We start from the raw sequence: 14,528 nt of genomic DNA on the forward strand, positions 1-14,528 counted from the left end.
TCTTTGTCTATTAGGATCAGCTACTGAATGTTACAGTTATAACGCTAGTGAGTGTTATTCAAAGATGGCCTTAACCATAGACTGTAAAACGAACTAGTGTAAGCTGAAACATTTGCTAGCTGACATTAGCTTGTATCCTTTGGTAGCTAATGTTGGTGCTAACACTAGCTAACAGAAAAAGTAGGTGTGATAAATGCTTTGCATTGTGGGGTGTATTAAAAGCATGAGTCATCACCAGGAGGCCTACTGGGGGCGGGGTCATCCCTATGTTCCCCCGGTCGTATGTTCCCCAATTGATTGATTGATCGATTGAAAATTTAATAAATTTATTTTATTTGATTAATTATTAATGTCCGCCTTGTTTCGAACTGGTTAAGCTTAGGCCCTCTTTCGAAGTTGGTTAAGGTTAGAGTTTGGAATCAGGGCTGGTGGTCTGACTATCTATCGCTACCGGGGAACATAGGACCCGGGGAACATAGGACCCGGGGAACATCGGACCCGGGGAACATAGACATGCTCCCCTGGGGGCGGCCATATTTAATAGAGTCCCTTGTTGTTTTCCTGTGAGGGCACAGCTGCATGCGTCTACATGTTTAGGATGAGTAACTCATCTTAAAACTATGGGCACACAACACAACTAGGCCTAACAATCTGACAATCTCACTATTCAATTGTCAGCTTACAAATGAGAAGATGAGTATTTATTTATGTACCTATTTATTTACGGTAGCCTATGTATCCATTTATTTTCATGTTACACTACTACTAGGACCGTTGACTATATCTGGACCAAGGTTCCCACAAGAACTGTCAAGTAATTCATGATATTTATTATACATCCCTTGTGTTCCTGGTTTCTTAATGTTTGTATTCAGCTTGAGCTGACTTGAAAGTGGCTTGAGCTGACTTTACATTTACATTTTTGTGTCTCCTGCATTTTTATAAAATTGGGAAATTCTAATATAGGCTACCTGGGGTTAAAAGGTAAATACAACACACAGTCAGCTACAAGACAATTAAATAAAAACGGCCCATGGGCCAGCTGCAAATTGGGATTAACTCAAACTACATTCAAATTCTATGGTAGGCTACAATGCAACAAGTCCTATGATCTAGGCTACATTCACTTTTAAACTAACCTGTAAATGAGAGGATGGGTTTTTAACTACGCCTGTTGACTAGCCTATGTTTTCCAAATGCTCTTGGTTGCTTACTCTGTGTTTGTATTCTGCCTGATCTCCACCTCAATCTTCTCATCTGGAAGAGCCTGCAACCTGGTCACGGTGAGCACACAGTGAGACACAACACAATACAACACAACACAATACAACACATCACAGGAATATAGAGTCAAAATACTCATATGTGTGAGTGCACAACACACACACACACACACACACACACACACACACACACACACACACACACACACACACACACACACACACACACACACACACACACACACACACACACACACACACACACACACACACACACACACACACAAATAGCCTACATACATAGCCTACATGTGTATACAGTATATACACATGCATACTCACTGTATCACTCCTACATGTGTGAGAACACCTTCATTCATTCTCTCTTCATAGTATTACATTGCAGACATTTGATTGGTAAACAACAGGTTATTGTAATCAACTAGCAGGTAATTATCATTAAATGACAACGAGGCCAATTAGTTGTGCCACTGAGTCATTCTGGTTGGCAAGAAATGTCATGGAAATACTATGCATATAGGCTCGTTAAAACACATGAAAGTACAACATATAACCTATCTCAAATGGGGGGAACTGTATCAATAATTGTGCCCCCATGTGTGAAGCTATCAAGAGTGTCCCATCTGTCCCACAATGCAAAGCGTCTAGTGTCCTCTTTGTCTATTAGGATCAGCTACTGAATGTTACAGTTATAACGCTAGTGAGTGTTATTCAAAGATGGCCTTAACCATAGACTGTAAAACGAACTAGTGTAAGCTGAAACATTTGCTAGCTGACATTAGCTTGTATCCTTTGGTAGCTAATGTTGGTGCTAACACTAGCTAACAGAAAAAGTAGGTGTGATAAATGCTTTGCATTGTGGGGTGTATTAGAAGCATGAGTCATCACCAGGAGGCCTACTGGGGGCGGGGTCATCCCTATGTTCCCCCGGTCCTATGTTCCCCAATTGATTGATTGATCGATTGAAAATTTAATACATTTTTATTATTTTATTAATTATTAATGTCCGCCTTGTTTCGAACTGGTTAAGCTTAGGGCCTCTTTCGAAGTTGGTTAAGGTTAGAGTTTGGAATCAGGGCTGGTGGTCTGACTATCTATCGCTACCGGGGAACATCGGACCCGGGGAACATCGGACCCGGGGAACATAGACATGCTCCCCTGGGGGCGGCCATATTTAATAGAGTGCCTTGTTGTTTTCCTGTGAGGGCACAGCTGCATGCGTCTACATGTTTAGGATGAGTAACTCATCTTAAAACTATGGGCACACAACACAACTAGGCCTAACAATCTGACAATCTCACTATTCAATTGTCAGCTTACAAATGAGAAGATGAGTATTTATTTATGTACCTATTTATTTACGGTAGCCTATGTATTCATTTATTTTCATGTTACACTACTAGGACCGTTGACTATATCTGGACCAAGGTTCCCACAAGAGCTGTCAAGTAATTCATGATATTTATTATACATCCCTTGTGTTCCTGGTTTCTTACTGTTTGTATTCAGCTTGAGCTGACTTGAAAGAGGCTTGAGCTGACTTTACATTTACATGTTTGTGTCTCCTGCATTTTTATGAAATTGGGAAATTCTAAAGCAATTAGGCTACCTGGGGTTAAAAGGTAAATACAACACACAGTCAGCTACAAGACAATTAAATAAAAACTGCCCATGGGCCAGCTGCAAATTGGGATTAACTCAAACTACATTCAAATTCTATGGTAGGCTACAATGCAACAAGTCCTATGATCTAGGCTACATTCACTTTTAAACTAACCTGTAAATGAGAGGATGGGTTTTTAACTACGCCTGTTGACTAGCCTATGTTTTACAAATGCTCTTGGTTGCTTACTCTGTGTTTGTATTCTGCCTGATCTCCACCTCAATCTCCTCATCTGGAAGAGCCTGCAACCTGGTCACGGTGAGCACACAGTGAGACACAACACAATACAACACAACACAATACAACACATCACAGGAATATAGAGTCAAAATACTCATATGTGTGAGTGCACACACACACACACACACACACACACACACACACACACACACACACGCACACACACACACACACACACACACACACAAATAGCCTACATACATAGCCTACATGTGTATACAGTATATACACATGCATACTCACTGTATCACTCCTACATGTGTGAGAACACCTTCATTCATTCTCTCTTCATAGTATTACATTGCAGACATTTGATTGGTAAACAACAGGTTATTGTAATCAACTAGCAGGTAATTATCATTAAATGACAACGAGGCCAATTAGTTGTGTCACTGAGTCATTCTGGTTGGCAAGAAATGTCATGGAAATACTATGCATATAGGCTCGTTAAAACACATGAAAGTACAACATATAACCTCTCTCAAATGGGGGGAACTGTATCAATAATTGTGCCCCCATGTGTGAAGCTATCAAGAGTGTCCCATCTGTCCCACAATGCAAAGCGTCTAGTGTCCTCTTTGTCTATTAGGATCAGCTACTGAATGTTACAGTTATAACGCTAGTGAGTGTTATTCAAAGATGGCCTTAACCATAGACTGTAAAACAAACTAGTGTAAGCTGAAACATTTGCTAGCTGACATTAGCTTGTATCCTTTGGTAGCTAATGTTGGTGCTAACACTAGCTAACAGAAAAAGTAGGTGTGATAAATGCTTTGCATTGTGGGGTGTATTAGAAGCATGAGTCATCACCAGGAGGCCTACTGGGGACGGGGTCATCCCTATGTTCCCCCGGTCCTATGTTCCCCAATTGATTGATTGATCGATTGAAAATTTAATACATTTTTATTATTTTATTAATTATTAATGTCCGCCTTGTTTTGAACTGGTTAAGCTTAGGCCCTCTTTCGAAGTTGGTTAAGGTTAGAGTTTGGAATCAGGGCTGGTGGTCTGACTATCTATCGCTCAGTGGCGTCGTTAGCCCTGGGCTTCCGGGGCTTTAGCCCCGGATGTTTTTCTCCTAGCCCCGGATCTAAAAAAAAAAAAAAAAAAAATTGTTTACATTTTTTTTTTTTTTTTTTTATGTCAGCATCCCCATTGTCTGTGCTGAATGTTTGTTAGTGTTTGGTATTTTTTGTTGGTTTTTAGTACTTTTAAACATTTTTTAGTAAGTAGTTTTCATTTGATCCTATAATTCTTTCATTCACCGATTTGTGGACTTTTTTTTTTGTGTCCTGAAAGGCGCCTTATAAATCAAATGCATTATTATTATTATTATTATCATCCAGGAGGGAAAAGACACTTTGGATAGTAGGGACTGCATCTCTGCCTGTCCTGACCAGGAAACACTTTGCAACTGTGATCTCCTCTGGCAATAGTTGGATATTGTAATGTGTGGCGAGGGGTTGCAGCAATTCCACTGAGAGAAACTGGTCTGAGGCTGGATAACATGCCTGTATGCCTCTCATAAATTGTTATCCAACTCATGAGAACCTGCTCTCAAGCTCTTGCAGCATTCTGTCGACGACTGGATAGAACAGTCTCTGTCTCAGCTGATCTCCTGAGCAGAGGTCTGAGCTTGTGCCACAAGATGACTCAACTACATACTCGTCCATCCTTTTCTGCTTCCTCCTTTGGCTGGTAGTATGTTCCTCAATCTGGCCTTTGTCCTGTCATACATGTCCACTGCCATCTCTGATGTGCGATAACCTTTGAGTGTGTCCTGCACTGTGCTTTTAAATAGTACAGATATTGAAGATGTGCACTTTAACGCAGCAGCACCTGGAGCCATCCATACCCATGTCCAGTGTCCTATAATAAGCTTTAATCGAACCTCGGATAGTCCGGTTGGTTTGGGGTGGTGTGAAAGCTCATTCACTCTTGCAAGTGAACCCTGCTGCGGTTCATTTGAGATGTGAATGCAAAGCGGACCAAAGGCAGGAAAAGACCCAAAAATCGAATCTTTTTTTAATGAGAAGACTGAAACATATGTATATAATGAAACACACAATAGTTTTTTTTCGATTGCCTAAGCATGATTTTGAAAACGGGGCCCGGTGTTTCAAAACACACAATTAGCACAACCACACACACAATTATCAGAACACCTCAGATCCTTTGCTAAATTAAACACTTGTCAAAACCATACACTAATTTTGTTACCATATGAAACACACGTTACATAATGACTTAATTCTGTTTGAACCAGTTACACACACTGCTGTGCTTAACCTAAAACACATTTAGCAATTCTACTTCTCAGTGATTAGAGTACTGTAAGTGAAGTACGCAGATAATGTGCAAATATACAATAAATTCACCAAACACTACACAAGACCAATGCTGTAGACTGATGAAAATATAATTTATTTATCTACATATACCCAAATCAATGATGCAGACTGATGAAAAAAATAACATTTTCTCTCCATATAACCAAATCAGTCAACATTTCAACATGGAGAATCACAACAATACATGTCCCAGTTTTCATGCTACTATGTGCATAACACTGTAAGCTCAGCCAATATCAGACAAACATAAAATACTGTATCCAGTACAGGTTAAAATTACAGTAACACAATTTTTTTTTTGAAAAAATGTAAACAGAAAATACTAGACATTATCTCTTTGCCTAGCTGGATCTGGCAAGATAATTTTTTGTTGTGATTCTCCATGTTGACTGATTTGGGAAAATGGGAGAAAATGTATATTTTCATCAGTCTGCATCATTGGTTGTCTTGTGTAGTGTTTGGTGAATGTATTGTATATTTTCACGTTCTCTGTGTACAGTACTTCACTCTCCTTCCATTTTGGTTGAAGACAGGTGAACTCACCTGCTGCATTTTTATAGTGCTTAAACCTGATTGTGTATCTACAATTAACTGTGTTTTTATTTTGTTATTGGTGTATATGTGTATGTATGTACAGTATATGTATATATATTATATGTATATATATGTGTATATATGTATATTTGTACTCCTGTTGGGGCTTCTTGGACCAGATCAATGTTTTATCTGGCTAAATAAATAAATAAATAAGAAACTGATGATTTGGTCCTGTTAACTTTGAATTTTCTAGGGACTGCCCATATCCCTCTCATGGACCTGGACCTCACTTTGAGAACCTCTAATGATTCTAGTTATTCAGTATTCATCTCTAATTAATCAAAAATTGCGTATTTCTGTGCTTAAAAAAAAAGAAAAAAAAAAAAAAAAAAAGAGGGGGGTGACCCCCCCCCCTCCACCCCCCTGGGCTGAAGCCCCCAATGTTTTCTAACCCAAAAAACGCCCCTGCTATCGCTACCGGGGAACATAGGACCCGGGGAACATAGGACCCGGGGAACATCGGACCCGGGGAACATAGACATGCTCCCCTGGGGGCGGCCATATTTAATAGAGTCCCTTGTTGTTTTCCTGTGAGGGCACAGCTGCATGCGTCTACATGTTTAGGATGAGTAACTCATCTTAAAACTATGGGCACACAACACAACTAGGCCTAACAATCTGACAATCTCACTATTCAATTGTCAGCTTACAAATGAGAAGATGAGTATTTATTTATGTACCTATTTATTTACGGTAGCCTATGTATCCATTTATTTTCATGTTACACTACTACTAGGACCGTTGACTATATCTGGACCAAGGTTCCCACAAGAGCTGTCAAGTAATTCTTTTTTTTTTATCCACTTTTTCTCCCATTTTTTCATATTTTCTCCCATCCCAATTTCGTATCATCCAATTCAACCCTCCCCTGTCACGAACGCTGTTTCTTGCCTCCCACAAGCCGGCTGCAATGTGGACTAAGTCATACATAGCACAAGTCCCCTCCGGTACTTGAGGTAACAGCAGTCGCATCTTTTCACCTGCGCAGCTCGATCTCTCAGTGTCGAGGAGTAACGCGTGGGAGGCTCACGCTGCCCCCGACACTTCCTGATTCTACTGCGCAGGCGCACCAACCGACTTGTAGGAGTCGCTTGTTCACAACGTTCGATCCCCACCCTTCAGTTTTCCCTCCCCGTAATACGGCCAATGTGTATTACTGCGGACGACCAGCCAAACTGAAAAACAATGTGGAGAGCTGGATTCGAACACGCGAATCCTAGCGTCTCCACACTGGTGGCGAGTGCCTTGCCCACTACACCACCTAGCCGCCCTAGCTGTCAAGTAATTCATGATATTTATTATACATCCCTTGTGTTCCTGGTTTCTTAATGTTTGTATTCAGCTTGAGCTGACTTGAAAGTGGCTTGAGCTGACTTACATTTACATTTTTGTGTCTCCTGCATTTTTATAAAATTGGGAAATTCTAATATAGGCTACCTGGGGTTAAAAGGTAAATACAACACACAGTCAGCTACAAGACAATTAAATAAAAACGGCCCATGGGCCAGCTGCAAATTGGGATTAACTCAAACTACATTCAAATTCTATGGTAGGCTACAATGCAACAAGTCCTATGATCTAGGGAGGCTACATTCACTTTTAAACTAACCTGTAAATGAGAGGATGGGTTTTTAACTACGCCTGTTGACTAGCCTATGTTTTACAAATGCTCTTGGTTGCTTACTCTGTGTTTGTATTCTGCCTGATCTCCACCTCAATCTTCTCATCTGGAAGAGCCTGCAACCTGGTCACGGTGAGCACACAGTGAGACACAACACAATACAACACAACACAATACAACACATCACAGGAATATAGAGTCAAAATACTCATATGTGTGAGTGCACAAACACACACACACACACACACACACACGCACGCACACACACACACACACACACACACACACACACACACACACACACACACACACACACACACACACACACACACACACACACAAATAGCCTACATACATAGCCTACATGTGTATACAGTATATACACATGCATACTCACTGTATCACTCCTACATGTGTGAGAAAACCTTCATTCATTCTCTCTTCATAGTATTACATTGCAGACATTTGATTGGTAAACAACAGGTTATTGTAATCAACTAGCAGGTAATTATCATTAAATGACAACGAGGCCAATTAGTTGTGCCACTGAGCCATTCTGGTTGGCAAGAAATGTCATGGAAATACTATGAATATAGGCTCGTTAAAACACATGAAAGGCTCACACTACCTAAATGCAGCACTGAACGCCACAGGAAGCACAGTGCAATATTACACCTACTGTAGACTTCAATATATTTTTACTGTATTTATTTACTGTATATTCTATTCCATTTGTATTAATTTTTTTTCTATTCTTATCCTAGGCTATTTGATTTGTTTTGTTATTCTTATTCGTGACCTGTTCTGTCTAAATGTTTAATGTTGAGCGATTTGCAGTGTCAAATTTCCCTCAGGATAATAAAAGTATTTCTATTCTATTCTATTCTATACAACATACCGGTATAACCTCTCTCAAATGGGGGGACTGTATAAATAATGGCTGCCCCCATGTGTGAAGCTATCAAGAGTGTCCCATCTGTCCCACAATGCAAAGCGTCTAGTGTCCTCTTTGTCTATTAGGATCAGCTACTGAATGTTACAGTTACAACGCAAGTGATGGTCTTAACCATAGACTGTAAAACGAACTAGCGTGAGCTGAAACATTTGCTAGCTGACATTAGCTTGTATCCTTTGTATCCTTACTCTGTGTTTGCATTCTGCCTGCTCTCCACCTCACTCTCCTCATCTGTTGGACCCTGCGACCTGGTCATAATGAGCACACAGTGAGACACAACACAATACAACACACGCGCACACACACACACACACACACACACACACACACACACACACACACACACATGTCCGCATCCTTCTCTGTCGTTCATGGTCAATCTCCATGTGCACATGTCTCTCTCTCTCTCTCTCTCTCTCTCTCTCTCTCTCTCTCTCTCTCTCTCTCTCTCTCTCTCTCTCTCTCTCTCTCTCTCTCACCCACACACTCTCACATATAGATACCGTTTATAAACACTGATAATAGCATTTTACTAATTGGCTAGTAAAAGTACCAAAACTACAAAACATCTAACCTATGCTAAATGTCTTCTATAGGGGTGACTACGTTGTCTTAAGTTAAACTAAGCCTATGGACTACACAAACCCTATAGGACTCTATGAAACATTATAACGTTCTTCGTGTTCCCTATTGAGAGGCTCAAAACCTCTCTATCGATGGTTCCTTACTCTGTGCTTCCATTCTTCATCCCATTGTCCTCATCTGTTGGAACCTGCAACCTGGTTACCACGAGCAGTGAGACACATTTACAATACAACACAACACATGATGCTAGAATCAATATACACACAGGCACATAAACACACATGTATGCCAACTTGATTATGTGCACAAGCGCACATGCACATATGCTCCTCTCTCTCTCCCTCCTTTTGTTGTTTTTTTCTCTCTCTCTCTCTCTCTCTCTCTCTCTCTCTCTCTCTCTCTCTCTCTCTCTCTCTCTCTCTCTTTCTCTCTCTCTCTCTCTCTCTCGCTCGCTCGCTCTCTCTCTCTCTCTCTCTGTCTCTTTCTCCCTCCTTTTGTTGTTTCTTTCTCTCACTCTCCCCCCTTTTGTTGTCTCTCTCTTTCTCCCTCCTTTTGTTGTTGCTCTCTCTCTCTGTCTCTCTCTCCCTCTCTCCTTATCCCTCCTTTTGTAGTTTCTCTCTCTCCTTTTGTTGTTTCTCTCTCTGTCTCTCCCTCCTCTTGTTGTTTCTCTCTCTGTCTCTCTCTGTCTCTCTCTCTCCTTCTCCCTCTTTTTGTTGTTTCTCTCTCTCTCTCCATCCCCCCTCTCTCTCTCTCTCTCTCTCTCTCTCTCTCTCTCTCCCCCTCTCTCTCTCTCTCTCCCCCCTCTCTCTCTCTGTCTCTCTTTCTCCCTCATTTTGTTGTTTCTCTCTCTCCCTCCTTTTGTTGTTTCTCTCTCTCCCTCCTTTTGTTGTTTCTCTCTCTCTGTGTCTCTGTGTCTCTGTCTCCTTCTCCTTCTTTTTGTTGTTTCTCTCTCTCTGTCTCTCTCTCTTTCTCCCTCATTTTGTTGTTTCTCTCTCTCCCTCCTTTTGTTGTTTTTCTCTCTCTCTCGCTCTCTCTCGCTCTCTCTCTCTCTTTCTCTCTCTCTCTCTCTCTCTCGCTCGCTCTCTCTCTCTCTGTCTCTCTTTCTCCCTCCTTTTGTTGTTTCTTTCTCTCACTCCCCCCTTTTGTTGTCTCTCTCTTTCTCCCTCCTTTTGTTGTTGCTCTCTCTCTCTGTCTCTCTCTCCCTCTCTCCTTCTCCCTCCTTTTGTTGTCTCTATCTGTCTCTCTCTTTCTCCCTTCTTTTGTAGTTTATCTCTCTCCTTTTGTTGTTTCTCTCTCTCTGTCTCTCCCTCCTCTTGTTGTTTCTCTCTCTGTGTCTCTCTCTGTCTCTCTCTCTCCTTCTCCCTCTTTTTGTTGTTTCTCTCTCTCCCTCCTTTTGTTCTCTCTCTCTCTCTCTCTCTCTCTCTCTCTCTCTCTCTCTCTCTCTCTCTCTCTCTCTCTCTCTCTCTCTCTCTCTCTCTCTTTCTCTCACACACACATACTCTGCGTCCTCCAGCAGGTCTTCGCTGTAGATGGAGAGGTTGATAGAGTTTTCCTTCTGGTTCTCAGCAGTCATCTGTCTGATGGCCGCCTCTGCAGCCTGCCTGGCCACCTCCTCAGCCATGCGTGTCATCTCAACACGCTCCTGCATGAGACTGGACCGGGACCACACAGGATAATTAGCGAATACATTTAAAAATAATAATATATATTATTTTCTAATTACCTGTTAGAGCCAAACATATCATTGTGATTATTATGAGCTCCCAGAGATCTCGGAAAACATGTAAAAAACCTAAATTTGCATTATGATTCTTGACATTTATTTGGTTATTTAAGTTGAATATTTGCATTTTGTTGAATATTTTGTATTTTTCATACTGTATTTTGTACAAAATGTACAATTTGTAGCTTGGGGAGAAGTTGGCACTGATCATGTTATTTGAAATTGCAGTATACATATAATTCTACCTCCTCAATCAAAAATCCCCATTTGCTACATTTAAAAATCCCTATACATGGGTCAACACACACACACACACACACACACACACACACACACACACACACATGGGAGGCAACAGTTGTAATTGAAGGATCAAGGAAAAGAGGGCAGGGTTTGAGATTTCAATGACTACCACTGTAGAATATATTCAGGGGTTAAATTAGAATGTTTAGAGGTGGAGGGGCCTTCAGTAAGATCTTGCATTGAAATGTACAGGTATCTGATAGATAAATTCGATCTCGTTATGGTTCAGGAGCCATCAAGGTGATGACACATGTCTTGAGCTAATGGACATTGCAGATATTGGCTCCGCCTCCAGCTGGGATGCTCGGATGGGGATTGGCAAATGGGACTAAATTAACCCTTTCACTACCACACTACCAAAGGGTTAACCCTTTCACAACCACACTACAGAAGGTTAACCCTTTCACTACCACACTAGACGGTTAACCGTCTGTAGGGTGTGGTAGTGAAATGTTAACTTTCTGTAGTGTGGTAGTGAAAGGGTTAATGTAGCCTCTAAGGAACAACAGCAAGTGGTTATAATAGAGGTCTTAGAATGGCCATTTGTCCTCAATTTTGGAAGAGACAACAGTTGCTCTGTGCAAGTCAATGCACACATTGAAACATTTGAAATATATCAACAAATCTGTAATAATTGGTGTCTTATTACTGTATCTTGTAAACAAGTCTCAGTATCACTATTGCTGTCAAGAGTTCTCATCTCCATTGCCCCCCATTACCGTTCTTCCATGGTAGCCATGGCAACCCCCTCAGCTTCCTTCTTGATGCTGTCGATGAACGGCGTCCAGCGGCCCGTCTGGGTCTCGGCGTCCTCCAGAGTGATCTTGGCAGTGTCCGCGACATTCTGTGCGGGTGCTTCGGTGTTAGTCGACTGTGCGGCCGTAGTCGACGAGGTCATTGACTGAGCCTGCTGTGTCGGTGTGGGCGGCACCCGGACTCTTGAGGTTTTAGATGGGGCCTTGTTCTCCTGTTTACCCTCGTTGTCTGAGTCCACATCTTCTAGAACTATGTCGGGTTTGAGTTTCACTGAAACTGTTGAAGGGTAGAAAAGGTAGTTTTTGTCTTTCTGCATATTTAAATTGATTTATTAGACAGTGTGTGTTTATGACTTCAGCCCAGTCAACTACCAGGTCACAGCAGGGGGGGTCATTTTGTCTGGGGGCTGTTGAGAATAATAACTAACTGGTGGGTTTAGGTTGGAAGATAGGGGTAGAAATGGTCAGGAAGGGGTTTGGTGTATTGATGTCACATTGGAAATGTTAAAGGTTTCAGTTCAGATGATGCAGTGGGAAAGATACAGCCATTTATTATAATTTTGTGTGTGTTGTGTGTGTATGTGTGTGTGTGCATTTAGCAGGCTATAACGGTGGATAAAAAAACACAACACATTTCAGGCAATATCTTTATTGTATAATAATATACAATATATATAATAAATAGTATATATAATAGAAAATATATAGCTGCTATCATATTCAGGCATCTTGTCAACAAGACTGAATAAAATAAAAATATACATATTTATTTTTTTCAATTTAAATTGCATGTCTTTCCCAAGTCAAGTCGAATGAGACTTATAGAATGAACAGTATCACAAAACTCATAGTTTCACAGTTCAAGGCGATGGAAAGAGATCATAGTGCAAAGTAAGCCTATTTGAAGTATATACTTTTTTTAAGCCTTAGTTTTTGGGCATAGCAAAAGCTTTTTTGGTTCAGCATTCAACTTGAACATTATATAAAATAATACAATTAAATTAAACCCACAATTTGAAAATGTCTTTGAGTACATCAAGGTACAGAGAAAAAGTGCTTCGAAAATTCTCATCCAAACATAACTCAGAAATAGCAGCCTGGTTTAGTCCAATATTAACTAACAGCGTCAATGTAAAAAAATAAATAATGTTACCACATTCAATCTACATTCACATCACATGTTTAGCTGCCATGCCATTTTGTATCTAATCTTATCTTATCTTATTTCATTTGTCTTTTAACCTTTTAACCTATTTCTACAGGCTTTGATGATAAAGTGGAAACGCATACAGTACATTGCCATACAGTAGATATGAATGCATGTCTAATATATCTGATACAATAATATATGTGCATTTACAGTATATATATTAAACTATAGGTTTTCTGTGTGCAAATGTTGTATCTGATCACTTTGTAATTGTATACTTGTATCTGTAATGTATAGGTGTTTTATTCTGATAGTCTGTTGCTGCTATCTTGGCCAGGTCTCCCTTGTAAACGAGATCTTGGATCTCAATGGGCCAAACCTGGCAAAAAAAACAAAAACAAACATATATATATATATATATATATATATATATATATATATATATATATATATATATATATATATATATATATATATATATATATATATATATATATATATATATATATATATATATATATATATATATATATATATTCCTGCCTGTCTGTCTGTCTGCCTGCCTGTTTGTGAGATTGAATGTCAGTCAGTCTCTTTGTGAATCAGAGCGTTCCCCCAGTCGTCTTCTCCTGCTGTTTAAGGGGCTCTCAGCGCCTTCCCCCCTGAAACAGAAGGAGAAGAGGGACTGAGTTAGGCTCCGACCGTCTGGCTCAAACCCCACATCGCTCCAAACACACCTCTTCAAATACTAGGAGGAAAAAGAGAGGCCATCAAAAGATACATTATCTTCCAAATCACCATATTTCACCAATAAATAACTTTAATGAAAGTCGAAACGCTTTGATGTATCTCTGTGCAAAAATGAAGTAACTGGTTTTTATTTTTTATATCTTTCGTCTTTTGTATTTATTAGTGGGATGGGAGTTAAAAAATAAAATTTACATCTTATTTTTTTATAACTAATAATTCGATGGACATTTAAACTTCCTTTAAGAAGTTAAATCAAATACAACCCAAAAATATTTGAGGAAGCGTTTCCTACGATCTCCTGTAAGTGATTATGACTTTTAAATGTTTTTTTCTTTTTTACAATTGAGGGAAAATCAGTCTTATTATCTCATTCCATTTATGATCATTATGCATCATCATTATATAATCATCTGGTGACGAATTATGATATAAATCCACTTGATTTGAACTGTGAACTGTGGTCCTATGATACAGTGTAGCTATTGTAGAAGTTGCACTGGCTCCAGTGAGACTAGGAGATAAAGGATGAATACAAATAAATATACGTTGAACTCACCTTTCTGTAAAACGTCAGCTGGACTCTGGAAGTAA

At 40.0% G+C, this 14,528-nt stretch overlaps 1 protein-coding gene across 1 annotated transcript in view; it reads right to left on the bottom strand.

The window, feature by feature from the left end:
* The window catches only part of LOC311245348 (uncharacterized protein), a gene marked incomplete at its 5' end in the record, with an annotated part of 72,502 nt that overhangs the window by 33,721 nt on the left and 24,253 nt on the right, over positions 1-14,528 (bottom strand). Inside the window, 8 exons of the mRNA XM_084335191.1 lie at positions 1,215-1,274; positions 3,097-3,156; positions 7,780-7,839; positions 8,860-8,919; positions 9,400-9,450; positions 10,756-10,908; positions 12,002-12,314; positions 14,494-14,518. Of these exons, the coding sequence (XP_084191317.1) occupies positions 1,215-1,274; positions 3,097-3,156; positions 7,780-7,839; positions 8,860-8,919; positions 9,400-9,450; positions 10,756-10,908; positions 12,002-12,314; positions 14,494-14,518 (782 nt within the window). The remainder of the gene's footprint in view (positions 1-1,214; positions 1,275-3,096; positions 3,157-7,779; positions 7,840-8,859; positions 8,920-9,399; positions 9,451-10,755; positions 10,909-12,001; positions 12,315-14,493; positions 14,519-14,528) is intronic.

This window comes from Notolepis coatsorum (genome assembly GCF_963971535.1).
Source record: "Notolepis coatsorum genome assembly, chromosome: 18".
Taxonomy (NCBI): domain Eukaryota; kingdom Metazoa; phylum Chordata; class Actinopteri; order Aulopiformes; family Paralepididae; genus Notolepis; species Notolepis coatsorum.